Source organism: Pteropus medius, unplaced genomic scaffold, assembly GCF_902729225.1.
Source record: "Pteropus medius unplaced genomic scaffold, Ma_sr-lr_union100, whole genome shotgun sequence".
Classification (NCBI taxonomy): Eukaryota; Metazoa; Chordata; class Mammalia; order Chiroptera; family Pteropodidae; genus Pteropus; species Pteropus medius.
This window is the reverse complement of record NW_024352784.1, coordinates 19,233,155-19,248,341: the sequence shown is the minus strand read 5'-3', so window position 1 is coordinate 19,248,341 and position 15,187 is coordinate 19,233,155. Positions and strand designations below refer to the sequence as shown.

The 15,187-nt window shown below is 58.0% G+C and overlaps 1 protein-coding gene across 3 annotated transcripts; it reads right to left on the bottom strand.

Moving 5' to 3' along the window:
• Positions 1–1,348: 1,348 nt before the first annotated feature.
• On the bottom strand, positions 1,349–7,916 carry LRRC75B (leucine rich repeat containing 75B). 3 transcript variants are annotated; one of them, XM_039847704.1, is made up of 4 exons: positions 7,720–7,916; positions 5,193–5,321; positions 3,616–3,734; positions 1,349–2,211 (listed from the first exon to the last, which is right to left on the bottom strand). In XM_039847704.1, exons 1-4 carry the CDS (start codon positions 7,894–7,896, stop codon positions 1,608–1,610), a joined length of 1,029 nt encoding a protein of 342 aa, XP_039703638.1. In that variant the 5' UTR covers positions 7,897–7,916; the 3' UTR covers positions 1,349–1,607. The 3 variants fall into 3 exon arrangements, with proteins under 3 accessions (XP_039703638.1, XP_039703639.1, XP_039703640.1); XM_039847705.1 differs by having other exon boundaries at positions 1,349–2,133; XM_039847706.1 differs by lacking the exon at positions 7,720–7,916 and adding an exon at positions 6,020–7,110.
• Between the last annotated feature and the right edge of the window lie 7,271 nt (positions 7,917–15,187).

The window sequence follows — 15,187 nt, the reverse complement described above, 5'->3', positions numbered from 1 at the left end:
GAGAAAGGAGAGACCCAAGGCCGTTGAGAGGGGTGGGCCTGGCAAGGCCCCACAGCAAGTCAGGAGCAGAGCTGGGCTGACGAGATGCTCTTCGCACCCTTCTTACCACCTCTGGATCAGGGTTCCGGCGAAAGTGCTAGACAGTGGGGCCTGACTTCAGGGCAGACAGGTGGCATAGAAGGGGCAGCTCCTTTTCCTCACTGCTCCCTGCCTGGTCCTGGGACCAGCACCATCCATCTTCACTTCTCTTGGCCATCTCCCTCTGGCCCAAGAGGCTGCTGTGCATCCAGCTGGCCTGGGGACGTGCTGTCGACTCACGGTCCTCTGAGGCCAGAACTGTGGGGGAAGGTCGGGGCTGGTGCGCTGGGGTACGTAGGCCCAGGAGGACCCCCACCTTCTCCTTGGCCCGTGGGGCTTCCCTCTGCCACCAGGTCTCTCTTCATCTTCAGGATCCCATTGCCCCCGGACCTGGACTTGTGCCCCACTCTGGGCCTCATTTTCCCTCCGGACATCTCTAAATTCCTTTTTTGCTCTACCCAGCACCAGTTGGGCTGAACTGCAGCTCTCCACGCGGGGCTGTGAGGGTGACCATGGCATTAGGCTTCTGGTGGGGAGCCTGCCCTGACGGTGCTGGGATGGAAGGGAGATAGTTCTCTGCTAGGAGCAGGCTACCTTTGGGGCAGCTCTAGAGCTGCTTGGCCCCAGAGTCTCCTGGTCTCTTGCTGCTGACTTCACCCAGCTCTACCCGCTGCATGCTCTCTTGGGGAACCCACGAGGCGGCGGGGTGGGGGGAGGTGAGGGCGGACTGTGCAGGTGGGGCCCCCAGGGCCCAGAGAGCACACACGAGCTCTCCATTTCTGATCTGATGTGTCTTCTAACCCCGCAGAGTTGCCCACTCACCAAGTGCGGGGGCCCTAGTGGGGTGGGTACTAGAGCTGGTGGGCGGTACTATGCCTTCCTCCTGTCAGCGATCTTGTCCCCCGTCCAAGAGGCCCTGGTGGGGGGAGGTCAGCAGCCTGGGCTCAGCCCTGAGCTTGCTGTGGGCTCTGTTCTGAGCTTTGTCCCTGTCTTGGCTCCAAATCCGCTCCTCGCCAGCCCTGACCAAGCCTTGCCCAGATGTGAGGGCCAGGTTCTTGGAGGCCTCCTCTAACTCCCCAGCCCAAAGATGGACCTCACCCCCACACCTTGGTCTCTGTGAGGTCCCTGCCCAGGGAGCGCCTGGAGGGAGGTCAGTGTGAGCTTGGTCCTTCCTTTTCGGACAGGCAGGGTCCCTGAGTCCTTGGCCCCCTCTTCTCCCCACCCCAGCAGCAGGGCTGCACTCAATGTCCGTGATGCAGAAAGGCTGAGGCAGAGTGGGTATCACCCTTTATTGTGGGGTCTGCACAGTGGGTGCCAGGCCCCTCCTGCTGAGGGGAGGCTGGAACCTCAGCCTGGGCTGACCATCCGGCCTCCGATTAACTCACTTTCCTTCCATCCTCTTAATCTCAGGTTGAGCATATGCACTGGGTCTCTGGGGGCCTGGGGGACCCCCGGGGCCTCCCTCACCTCCATCCCATGTGCTTAGGAGCACTGTTAATCAAATAGCATGGGGCAGGGTGGGCGACGGGTCACCTGGTGCAGCAGGCCTGGGGCTCGGACCCTGGCCCAGCAGCTGCGGAGTCCCAGGTAGAGGCAGCAGTGGCGGCCCCGGCCGCGCTGCCCTCAGGCTCAAAGTCCAGGCCCTCATAGATGGTGGGGAGCGAGGTGCGCTGGCTCAGCCGCCGGCGCAGGCCGACCAGCAAGGGCTGGGGCAGGGAGGCCACATCCACATTGTTGCCCAGGTCTACCCAGGCCAGCGCAGGGAACTTGGTGGTGTCCTTGACGGCCTCGGTGAGCTCACGGGCGGCAGCTCGTGTCAGCCGGTTGCCATTGAGCAGGAGCTGGGAGAGGCGGGGCAGCGTCCAGAGGCTGGGCAGCAGCAGACGCAGCAGCTCATCGCTCAGCCCTGTGAAGCTCAGGTCCAGCACCGTGAGCCCGGCGCCCTGGCTGGCTAGATAGCGAGTTATGTGCTGCACATCCCGCGTTGACAGTGAGATTCCTGAAAGGTTCACGGTCTCCCCTGCCATCGGAGTCTCCTGGAGGCTGTTCTTGAGGCTGTGGAAAGTGTGCAGGCAGGGGTGGGCTAAGCAAGGCCTGTGGCCCAGGCCGGCCCCTCTGGCCACATACAATGACCTGTCAGGGCAGTACAGGAAGGTGGGGAGGTCCGCACCTACAGTTGGGACAAGCTGGGTTTAAACTGCTGCTTCCTAAGTGGGTGGCCATGGGCAATGCTCGGAACTTCTTTGAGCCTCGATTTCCCCTTTGGTGAAAGGGGACCTGGCTGTTGTGAGTATTAAATACACACCTGACAAGGCTCCATGAGCTATTAGTATAAAAACCTACTGCGTGCCTGCATCGCCACACACATCTCACTTATTGCTATGCCAACCCGGTGGGGTAGAAATGATTACTGCATTCTGCAGAGGATCTAATGGATGCTCCGAGAGGTGACATGAGTCTCCCACGGTGTACCCAGGTCTACTAAGTGGGGAACCAGGCCTCCAAATCGAGTGCTCCAACTCCTGAGCCCACATGTTTTTTCCTGTGCCTCCTCCAAGGTCAACTCTTTGGGAGTAAAGATAGATGTTCCTATGAGGGTGACAAGGTATCAACCTGGTGCCCCAGGTCTTGGGGGCTAGAAAGTGGACAGGCCCAGGGTAGTGAGAGGGGAGGTGTTGGGGGTCATAGGGGTAGGCTCCCTATGTTCTAAGCTGGAAAGTTTAGAGATTGAGAATGGTCCCCAGCTGCCCCCCAGGACCCCACTTTAAGCCTCTCCTGTCATTTGAACACGGCCCACTAGGCAGATAGGCCGGACTGGGGGCTGAGAGCAGTGAGACCACCTCCAGGGCCCTCACCTGCCATGGCAAGGAGCAACCCTGTGGGCTCCCAGCTCAGTGTGGGCTACCAGGCCCGAGGGCAGGGGAGAGCACCGGGTCTGTGGTTCTGGGCCCCAGGGCCTAGATGCCTGTGGCCGGTTTCTGGGTAGAGTCTGTGGCCATGAGGCTGTGAGGAAGTGACTGGGAGGAGGCCCCACAGCAGAGTGAGCTCCTGGGCCAGCTGTGGAGGCCCGGGCTTTAGGCATCCTGGCACAGAATTCCCAAAGGGATACAGGAAAATCAAGCTGGGGGTGGCCTTGGGCAAGCCACTTCCCCTCTCCCGGCCTCAGTTTTCTTCCCAGTACAATGGGAATCATTACCCAGAATCTGTCTCCCTCAAAGCGTGTTGTGAAGATTCAGCCGATACATGCTAAGGTTACCTTGGTCCAGCGGGGCAGGGCCAGACAGGTGGAGACTGAGGGAGGAGCGAATGGCAGAGGGCAGGTCATACGAAGAGTGTAGCGCGGCTTAGGGAGTATCCGCCGCTATTGGCCAGACTGGCCTCCAGGGTTGGGTCCGTAATGCAGATGAGGGTGAGGGGCACCAACCTCCTTCTGAGGGAAGCCTGGGTGCTCCCTTAGGGCTGGCCCTGCCTCTCCACATCCGCCTGGGAAGGGACCCTAAGGGGCATGAGGTGGGGCTACGGCTGGACTTCCCTTACCAGCTCTGGGGCTTCCTCCGGGGCAGGCTGGATTCTTGCTGCCGCCGCTTGGAGTGAGGCGTGAGGTGGTAGATGAGCTGTCGGCAGATCTTGTCTGAGGACTTCCAGAGCTCACAGTCCTGTGGCAGGCAGTGCTGTCAGGGTGAGGCCAAGCCCCAACCACCACCCTCTGGACCTTGGGGATTTGAGTACGCTGGTTGAGCACAGTCATCATTACAGATCACTGAGCTGCCCACTGGACTCCTGCACCTACTTTCCCACTCCAGCTATGGCCAGGCACAGAGCCAGGGGAGGCTGCGCGCTGGGAACTGCACAGGCTGGTCAGAGGCCCGCACTGCCCCGCGGGAGAAGACAGAGACAATGGGCCCTTGTTCCCTGTCCTCAGGCCTAGGGCCAGCATCTCTGGCTATTAGTCAGCTCTCAGCCCACCCTCAGGCTCCCCGGGGACTCGCCACAGGGGGAGGCAGGACCAGTCCCTTCCAGGGGGCCCTGCTCCACTGACGCCACCCTCAGAGAATAGGAACCAGCCAGGTTAGCATGCTCTTCTTCCTCTCACTCTCCATTCTAGACCGTGTCTATGGGACCTGGGTCTGGACTGCCAGGGCTGGGAGGGTTAACACGTTACGGCACCACCACCTGGCTCTCTCCTGGTCCTGAGTGAGCCCTTGTAGAGGCCCAGCTTGCGCAGAAAACAGGGGTGCCCTGCTTTCCACAGCTGGCACTGAGCACGCTCCACTGCCCACATGTCCTTTATCCAGTCCCTTTGATAATAGCGTGCACGCACAATGGCAGCAAGCCCCAGCGGTCACTGTGATGGCTCTAGGCTACCTCAGATTCCTCGGTGACAACTGCATATAGATGTGGGAGTTCAGAGCTGGCAGGGCCCGTAGCGAGCACCCTTGTTTCACATGGGACTCACTGTGACTAAGGGATGGGGGCTGGGGGCCGGCCACAGGCTGTGTCAGGAACACAGCATCTTCACTGCTCGTGGAGGCAGGATGTCTGCAGGTGCCCTCAGAGCAGGGCTCTGGGCAGACACGGTGCATGGGGGGAGCAGGGTGGAGGTGCAGGCGGCAGACACCGACTCAGCGTGAGGGGGGACTTGCTTGTGGCTCATGCTGTTATGAGAAGCAATGTGTACTTGTCTCTTAGGGTATCCATACAGGATGGGGACGTGTGGGCAGCAGTTCCAGCCTAGGGCAGCTCTCTTCTGGCCCAGGAACTCAGAGACCGGGAACTCAGAGGCTTGGGTCCATCAACGTATATTTCAGAACATTCTGTGTCCCACAGGGTCCCCATACTACTTCCTGCCTGAGTCCCGGGGCCTGCACAGTGTTGCCAATCAGGAAACGGTCTACTCAGCACACAACTTTCGAGGTTGAGAAAGCACAGCTCACACTTGCCCCAGTTGTTGGCCAGTGTGACACATTGAAACCGGCACCAGAGAGGGGCAGTGACCTCCCTAAGGCCTTGCAGCAAGCCAGATCAGGATCCAGGCCCCTAGCCTCCAGCCCTGGGCTTTCCTGGCCCCTGTAGACCACACTGCCCAGCCTGAGGTCCTTGCCTGCTGGCCTTACCGTCTTGGGGCACTGCAGGTCCCGGGCCAGGTTCATAAGCAGGTCATGAGAGATGGGGTCCACCAGATTGAGGAAAGCCACGTTCCTGTAGAGGATGTCAGTGAGGAGGGTCCCCTCAAGGCCCAGGTCCTGTGGGTGGTGAAGAGAGTTGAGTGAGCCAGGAGTTGGGGCCACTCTTCTCCAGGTGCCCTTCCTGCCAACCAGAGCCCTCATGTCTATTCCGCTCTCTCCATCTGTCTCCCTGAGGCTTGCTAGAGTCTCCCCACAGATGGCAATGGGCCAACTGTCCAGGGCAGGTGGGCCTTTTAGATGAGGAGAGGGTTGGTGCTTCAGGGCCCTCAGGGAGGTAGTAAGGGGGTCCCAGAGCTCTTAGACTGGTTTCATGAAGGTGAAACATCCTGCTGTGACACTTTGCCTTCTCTGGGGTTGGGCTTATCCAGGGGATTCTTTGGGGGCTCCTCTGATGACCCCCAAAACCACTGTCCTCCAGTACTCCCTTTGGGTTCTCTGCCCCTTCCATCTAGTCTCAAGTGCTCCCAAGCTGTGGCTCTCTTCTTGTGGACAGGTCCAGACCTTCCTGTGGGGGTGGACCTCAGTTCAGACTGGGTGTATTCATCTCCTGTCCTGAAGCTGTCCTCACTTCCTGTGCCCCTGCTCAGTAAAGGGTGTCACCATCCCCATCTTACCCCGCACTCTTCCTCATCCCTCCCCACTTCTCAAGAAGGTTCAGGCTTTGTCTCCCGACAGCCTCCTTCTGGGGCTCCTGGACTCCTGACACCCTTCCCGTCCCATCCATAGGCTGCCAGAGCCGTTTCCATGAAACAAACCCCTGAGCTTGACATTTAACCCCTTTGGTGGAGACCAAAAGCTCTCAAAGTTGTGTGATATCAGACTCGGGCACAGTCTGCAGTCTCAGAACTCTCCGCGGCCTGGCATTCACATGCTCCCTGGCCCACCGGCCTCGTTGTCTAGCCTCCGAATCCCTCACACCTTGAATAGACCCCATCGTCAGGACCCTGGCCTTCCTGCCTTTAGTCCTTGACCTTCTTCTACTTCCACCAGCCTTGTGTGGTGCTAAACACCCTTTTAGAGGTTCCATTTAGAGGATATACTGATAAGCTGATGGGGCAGGCAGCCAGGAAGGGCCTCCAGAACCCATCTGGGCCTCCCCAAGCCAGAGAGTGACATCTTTGGTGCATAAGCCCCCTGCATACAGGAAGACAGGACAGGAGGGAATGCCCAAGGGCCATAACTGCAGAGTTCCTGTGGGTTATGGGGCACGACAGGCCCCCCCACCCCCACTGGGCCTTGAATTCCAACCTCTGGGACACAAGGGGGCAATCTAACTGGTTTCCCAGCTACAGGGCCCACCAAGCTGGTGCCTTGGGCTCCAGGTATTGTCCCAGATAGAGATCTGTGCCTCTGGACAGTCTGATTCCATGCTGCTCTGCTCTTTTAAACACCATTCATATTCATGCTGCAGATGCCAGCTAGGGAGGATCCAGAAGGGAGGGGTGGCTGGTGAGCCTGGGATGACCCAGACAGGGCCCCAGACCGCAGCCTGCTTTCTGCTGGTCTGGACAGTTCCTTTTAAAGGGCCAGCCCCGCTTTCCAACCTGCTGGGCCAAGAAGAGTGTAGCAGGAGGAGCAGGGCTGGGAGGCTTAACGTTGTGCTGTGGCCTTGGCTGGCCCTCAATCTGCCCTAGATTCACCACTTTTTTCCAAGCCTCAGTTTCCCATCTCTAATCATCCACCCGCAAGCCAAGACCTTCATGGCTGATTTCAGCTTATAGGATGGAGCGGGTAGTGGTGGCAGCTGCTGCACAGGGTGCGAATGTGGGCCAAGAGGGAAGTGGCCTGCCTAGTGGTGATGCTGGGACAAGAACCCCTGTCTCCTTGGGCAACCCAAGGCTTGGGATCTGGGACTCAGATACCTGGTGTGTGTAGCAGATGTGGTGTGATGTACAGATGCCAGGAGTATGTACTCAGTGGGCATGAGCTGACCTTTAAGAGCGTGGGTGATGCGCGCCATAGCTCTGTCTGGGCTGCCAAGGTGTAATGGTGAGGTTGCACCCGCTGACCAGCTGGGCTGCTGCTTCTCAGGGTCCTCTCTCTATGCTCACCCTGGAGGAGAGGGGAGCTGCGGGCTTCTCATGGCCCCTCAGTACAAGATGCCCACTTTTGCCACTCCTCCCAGCCCCCTCCTTTCCTGCCAAGGCATGAATCTGGGCTCTTAGTCCTGGCTGGAGGCATCCTCAACACACACAACCGACCTCAAACCCCAGGGGTGCTGGGCACTTACCTGTCCTCTCCTCTACACTCACGGTGCCCCTGGCCTCAGTGGCTCTCACTTTAGCCGGCTGCCCTCTCTCCCTCGTCCTGTCACCCAGGAAACACTCCCACCCCTTGCAGCCGGTAGTATCCTCCCCTCAGAACCCGCCCGGGCCCGCGCGCCCATCTGGGGCCGCCCCTGCCTCCCGGCCCCTCCCGGGCCTCCAACCCCCGGCCGGCCCTCTCCTTCTCTCGCCTGGCGCAGGAGGCGCAGCAGCTGCCGGGCGCGTTCAGGCCGCCGCTCGCGGAGCATGGACTGGATCTCACGGAGCCAGCGCACCCGGCGCTCATAGGGCGCGGGCCCGCACCCCGCCGCAGCCCCAACCTCCGAGCCCGCCTCGGGTCCGGCCCGGCGGCCCAGCCGCGCCCCCATGGCTGCGGCGCTGCCGGCGCCCAGCGGGCGGGAGGCCAGGCGGTCTGAGCCCCGCCCCCGGCCGTTCCGGCCCCGCCCCCGGCCCGGGATGCGCCTGGTGGGGAGCGCAGGGTCCGAGGCTGCGCATCCCGGCCGGGCCAATGCCGAGGAAGGGGGACGGGGGGAGGGGAGAGTCTTGCTGGGGACCCTTTGCTCCCAAACACTCGATTTGGAGGGTCTTGCTGGCAGACGGGACCCTGCCCGCGCTAGACCGGGCTTTGACGCTTTGGAGCTCGCTGGGGAAGTCGCTGGGCCCGGCAGGGGCGCGGTGATGCTTGGCGCCTCTAAACCCTCCTGGCCCTAGTGGGGCTGACTATGGAAACCGTTGCTTTGGCGGTGCAAAGAGCACAGGACTTGGAGTTAGGCCGGTGTGGATGGGGGTTCCGCTGATGTTTGCCAAACTTAGACAGTGCCAGCACCCGCTTTCAGGAATCACCCCGGCAGCAAGCAATTGTAGTTTCTGACGCATAAACTCTTACAATGACAAATATTTACTGCCCTGCCCTGCTTGGCTGGGCAGGCAGGGTGGAGTGGCCCCTTCTGACCCAGGCCTCTGATCTCGCAGCCTGGGAGATAAGTGGGATGAGGAGTGCTAGTTAATCATTAAGCCCAGTCCTGGGTAGACTGGCAGCAGGCCAGGTGCACCTGCCCCTGCCTTGCGGTGTTCCTTCCGGTCAAGAGGGGGTGGGTGTTGAGCAGTGTGAGAAGGGGGACCTCTGGCTCCTTTCAGGACCAGGCCTGAGCTAGGGACTCGCCCAGCTCAAGAAGTGTTCCCACCCCCTGGGACTCCCTCATCAGGACTCTGGGGCCTTTGTTGAAGAACCGTTGCCCCCTGCAGCCCCCACCCAGCCTGAGCCCCTCACATTCCCTGGGTAGGGGGCATTTGGGTCACTAGGCTCTAGCCCCCAATTGCCACAAAAGGAGGGCTTGTCCAGCCTTTGAGGACAGTGCGCCTGGGCATAGGTGCAGAAGGGGTGGGGAAGGTGAAGGGAGATGGGCCAAGAGTGGTAAGTGAGGGCCAAGTCAGGCTCCTTCATTTGAGTTAAGCACTACCTGCCCGGGAGTGTGTCTGGGGACAGGATGTTAGGCTCTGTGGACCTCCTTAGACAAGGCAGTGTCCTCATTGCTTGACCACCCACTGAACCCCAACCCTCGTTATTGCCTGCTTAGGTACCCCTGTTGGGCCTCTTCCTGGGTCTTTCTAATCTGGGCTCCCTTCTCTCTTAGCAATTGCTGGCTGGACCCAGCGGCCTCCCCTCCTGCTCTATAGCCAACCTTGTCCTGGGGCCACCTTGGCACCACAGGTTTCCTCTCTGGCAAACCTGCATGACTGCCTAGACTACTTTCCCTCAGGGCCAAGGCTCTGTCGCTGGCTTGACGTGGTGGTGACGGGGCCAGAAACTTAAACGGCAGCCCCAGAGACTGCTCAGATCCCCTGTCCAGAGCTGGCAGCCTGGTAAGACCCTCCTCCCCTTCCCTATGTCCTCAGGGCTGGAGCTAGAGCTGGGATAGCTCCCAGATCCTGACCATATCCTTCCAGAGGCTGAACCAGTCCCGGAAATTGTCACCTCAAATGTGAGATGACTGAGGTGGGGGTGCAGGGTGGGGGAAAAAAGATCTGAGCCTGGCATCATGAAGAGGGCAAAACAGACATTAGCATAGCGGGGATGCCCAGAGCTTAGAGTCCTGTGAAAAGCAGAGAACTGCCCCTCCCCCACCCCACTCCTCACCTCCCACCCCATAGTCTGTGTCCTTGGCCGAGAGATTCCTGGAGGACATTTTTCCAGGAAAGGAGGAAGGGTGGCGTCTGGGCCCAGATTTCTGGATGGGTGGGCCCAGATTTCTGGATGGGTTTCCCTCAGCCTCCTATGGGGGGTGGCTAGGTTGAGCTGGCTCTTGGGGACTCTTTCTTCCCTAACCTAATTTGGGCAGGAGGCCCCAGAGTCAGAGCTGTGCCAGGGGAGCGGAGGCATCGTTCTTCTTCAGTAGCCTCCATGTGTACTTAACTAAAGGCTGTTGGCTTCACTCTCTGGAGTTGCCCTGGGCAGCAGAGCTGATTGTAGAGACCCCACGGTGTGGTGGTGGTGGTGGATGGGGGTGCGGGGGGGACGGGCTGTTTGCCCTCTCCGTCCCCAAGGCTGATGTGGGGGTTCCGGAGCTTGTACCAATTCTCTCAGGGCAGCCCTACTCACTGAGCAGCCAATGAGGTAGAGACTGGGGGGCCAGAGAGTCAGGGGAGAAACAGCCCTTCTGGAGGCAACCGGAGCCCCAAGTAGGGCACGCCAGGAGATAAGTAGCAGTGACAGCCACACCTTTAGCTTCCGGAGCTCTTGGCCACCCATGTGGTAGCCTAGCTGAAGTGATAGGGAATGAAGGTACAGATGACTCAGAAGGTAAATTGGAGGGCTGTGGCTGGAATTGGACCTGTCCCACCTTTGGGCTTCTTCTCTGCTCAGCAGAGAGATAGTCCAAGCCCAAGAGGAAAGCCAGCTCAGGGCTGACGGTACCCTAACAAGTAACCAGGTGACAGACACTGAGCCTCCTGACAGCCAGTGCAAAGAAGGATGCTGGATGGTTTTGTACTGTCTCAGAGGAAGGAAGCAGATGGATGCTCTATGAAGGCAGTTTTCCCTAGAACTGGCTCTACAGGCTTGTCAGCCTTCTGCAGGGCCAGGAATCTCCATGCGGGTCAGGATCTGGATTCAAATCTCCTGGACCTGCCACCTGTGGGGTGTGTAAACATAGGCAAAGAAGGTAGCTGTATTAGTTTTCTGTGACTGTCACAACAAATTACTACAGACTTGGTGGCTTAAAACAACAGAAATTGATTCTTTCACATTTCTGGAGGCCAGAAGTCTGAAACCCAGTTGTCGGCAGGGCCATGCTCTCTCTGAAGGCGCCAAGAAATTCTCTGCTTTTCCCTAGCTTCTGGTATTGCCAGAAGTCCTTGACTTTCCTTGGCTTGCAGCTGCATCACTCTGAACTCTGCCTCCATTGTCACATGGCCATCTTCCCTGTGTCTGTGTCTCTTTTCGCATGTCCTTATAAAGACACTAGTCATTGGATTTAGAGTCCACCCTAATCCAGTATGACCTCCTGTTAGCTAATGACATCTACAATGAGTATTTCTAAATAGCGTCAAGTTCTGAGTTCCCGGCTATACATGAATGTGGGGAGACACTATTCAATCCACCACAGTAACTTCTGCAAACCTCAGTTCCTCACCTGTAAAATGGGGAAATAAAATGCCCATCTGGCAAAGGAGTCGTAAGATTAGACATAACAAGGAAAGAGTGGCACACAGCAGTGTCGGATGCGCATGAGCTCTTTTTACTAATAAGCTTCTATGGCTCTAACCTGAATTTACCCGATCACCCAACAAGCTGTATTCTTCTCTTCAGTGACGATCACTGGGCACTGTGGATATTTTGGAGAGTAAGACAGACATAGAAGGTCAAAGTAACAGCTATGATCCTCTGCACCCCCACTCACTCTCCCACACACACACCCTGAGAACCTCAGAAGGCACCCGACCAGGACGTGGAGGAGGGCTTCCAGAGGAGGTGACGATGAGGTTGGGGTCTGAAAGAAGAGTGCTAGCAGGACGTCCCAGTAAGAGAGCAGTGGGTGTACCGCACAGAGGAAGGGGCGGAGCCCCAGCAAGGCAAGAATTTATCCTGAGGGGAAACAGGGCCTGTGAAAAGTTTTCAGTGGGGGAGGGGCATTTGCTGCCTGAGCACTGGGGCTGCAGTAGGAAAACCATGGAGGGGCTGGAGACCCTGAGGAGGAGTTGCCAGGTGAGAGGGGGTGGTCTGAGGGAAGATCAGGGTCAGGTGCGGCCTGGAGGGGGTATAGAAGTGGAGGCCCCTAGACGGGGTCAGTGAGGATGCAAGGGTGGCTGCGCTGGATTAGACTGGACTGATGTGGCCGGTGGAGGTTTGTGGAGGTTAACTGCGTAGCTCAGGCTTGGGCATGTTGACCTGAGGTGTCTGAAACTCCAGGAGACAGGATGTTTGAGCAAGACTCAGCTAGAAAGTAACTGAGTCCAGCTTGCAGAGGTGAAGGAAGCCGAGGAGGTGCTGTGTAGGGGGGTTTGGGGGGCAGGCCTCCTGGAAGTCCAGGCAGGCTGAGTAGAGCAAGCGTGAACAATGTTGGACGGTTTTGTCACATCAACTTAGCCCTGTGCAGGGTCGGTCAGTGGGGTGGGGGCTGGAGGGTGAATAAGGAAGCTTGGGCACCCGATCCCTGAGGCCATGGCTGTGGAGATAAGAATACTTGCCTCTTAAGCAGGGATGGGTGGGAATTTGGGCTTGGACAAGATCTATCTAGCCTTCCTCTCCCACCCTCTGGAGCTCCCAGACACCGCAGATAATTGCCAGGTGATGTGATAAATGCTACCTGTGCAGGGTTCGTGGGCAGGAAGGACCAGGCAGCCAGGAGGAAGGCACTTATGACTTCTGAGCTCTGAGCTGCTCATCGGGCAGGGACAGAGGTGGCGTCAGGCTTGGGGTCAGAGCCACGGAGGTACAGGCCCTTACTGTATGCAGCCTTTGTACTGTCTCAGTGAGTTCACCCAACAATTGTTTTAATTATCCCCGTTCTGCAGATAGAAAACTGAGGGCAGGAAGAAGAGACTCAGTGGCTGGGGTTGAATTTGAACCTAGGGACTCTAGAGCCCATGCCCTAGGCCATTCTGCCATTCCGCCTCTGAGTTTGGGAGTTGGACTTGATCCACCAGGTGCCAGACCCACTGCCGTATATTTGTAGGTGTTAATAAGCTGACATCTCTGGAGGTCCACACCCTTGGCCGTGCTCCAACTACCATTATCACATCAAAGGTGGGTGCTGAAATGGTGAATGCCGGAAATGGCGCCAGGGAGTGTTGACCAGGCCCTAGGGACATGGGGACTCTGTCTGCCTGAAATTGACCAGAGTTTACCTCCCCGCCATCACTGGGCAACTCCAGTTTCTTCACCACGATGGATTCTTCCTTCCATGCCTTCACTGTGTTCTACGTGGCTCTGAGAGGCTGTGGCCAGGTAGCTACCGGCCACCTGAAGTGACCCCTGATCCTCTGCTTTGAGGTCTCAGACAGTGGCAGCAGGCTCATCTGAGGCAGACTGACTCATAGCTGCAGAAAGCATTTAAAGAAGGCAAATTGGGGCTTGCCACTGGGAAGAACTTGCCAACCAACCAATCTCGCTTGTCTTTATAGATAGTGAGTTCCCCATAAGGGCAGGTGTGCAAGCTGACCTCTCTGAGGTGCTTGAGATGGGATACCCGAGATCAAACATTTGAGATTCTGTTATCCTAAAGTTAAGATGCTACGATGATTGGATTTACAGTCACTTTTGTTCAGTGAGTTTTCCAAATGTCTCCTTGGTGCAAATACTAGGAGATACAAAATGTCCTGGAGGATATCAGGTTTCCTGGCTCCCAGCAGGCCTTGAGATCTTAGCTCAGTGGTTCTGGAGGATAGATCAGGCACTGCTTGCATCTGGACGTGCCTGCCTGGCTCAGTCCCTTTGAGGCTCACAACTGCATTTGGGGATATTGCGTCTCTACCAGCTGTGGCCCATCCAGGACATGAGGCTCACCTGGCACTTCCTGGGACTCAGGCACTGTTGCTCCCAAGACCTGACAGCAAGGTGAGGCATCGCAGAGGCAGCGATGAGACGCCACTTGTAGGAAGTGGGTTGCAGGGCCTTCCATGGTCCGGTTGAGCGGCTCTGGACAAATCCCTTCTCCTCTCAGGCTGCAGTTTCCTCGTCCTGGGAGTACCCTTCTTCCTCCACCAGTTCCTTGTTTTCCCAGGCATAGAGGTGGGGCAGATCCAAGCCTGTTAGAATAGGAAGGGCCTTGGAGGCCACTGAGGCCCATTTCTCAGAGGTGCCTGGCCAAGGCCCCCGAGGCACTCTAGGTTGCTGGTGCCAGCATAGAAGGGGTAATTAGGAGATGAAAAGCACCAGGATGGTGGGGTGGCAGCCTCCATGATACCTTGACAGCTGCCCTTGGCTGGAGGCCAGCTCAGCGCAGGAAAGCTCTTCAAGGAACGAAGATGCTGAGAGCCCAGCTCAGCCAGTCCCCGTCAACACTCCGGTCTTCCCACAGCCCCTGCCCACTTCATGGCCGCCTGAGGAGCTAATCGTCACCCACCAGGGTCTTAATGATTGGGCTGGGGTTAATGGATTACCCAGCTGGGTGACACATTCATCAGCCTCCCTGGGATCTCAAAGTCCAGACGCCTGGCATGCAAGTCATTTGAGCTCAGCCACTTTCCTTTCTGCCCTTGACGGCTCAAGGCTCAGGAGAGGCCCAGGGAGGTTGAGGCTACTATGCCCAGAGATGGCTCTAGCACCTGGTATCCAGGCTCAAGTTGTTCCCTCCAGCTGGCATGTCCTCCCCAGTCCAAACCCAGCCCGGATTCCTCCCCACCCTCACTGTATCTGTCCTCCTCACGAGGCCCTGGGGTCTTCCTTCTCCTTGGCTGACCATACTATCTCATTTCCAATCCAGCTGGGGGCTCCTTGATAGAAGGATTTATATGGGCCAGGATCAGAGGTGAGAATGAATGAATTTAAGCCAGGGTCATGCTAGTGGTGGCAATTCTGGCAGGCAGCACGCTATGCGTGGACCTCAGAGGGGTGAGGTGGCTTGGGCCCACCAGCCCCATGTGGGTAAATGATGGCCCATCCCCGGCCCCCGCTGCCTCTGTCCCCCATCAGCCAGAATGCAAAAACGTTGGAGGACGAGAAAAGGTTCCTCTGGGTCATGTGACTTCCTTCAACCCTGGTGACCATGGTCCTTGGAGTGACAGCCTATAGATACCCCACCTACAGCCCTGAGGGTCAGGGAGAAGGCATGCTTGTAGAGAGAATCTTAGGCTCCTCATGCCTGGTGAGGTCTCAGATGCTTACACTCTAAACCCATGCTGGTGCAGATATATTGTGGCTGCACCCCAGTGCTGTGTAACCCCTCCTTGGACATTGTAAGTTGTGGGGAGCTCACCTCCTCTCAGGGGACCTGCCTCTGCTTGAAACCCAGCCTTACTTAGCCCCACTGAGGCCCTCAAAGCTCAGGTCTCTCATTCAGGGTTTGGGACCCCACTGGGCTGAGAGAGGCCCACAGCTGTTCCAGGTCACACAGCTGTGGGGACAGGACCAGGAGCCAACTTTCTTCCCACCTGGAAAGGTTCCTGTGCCTTTAAAGCCTTCCTCCGCCCTAGGCCAGCACCGGGAGAGAGGGGAGGAGC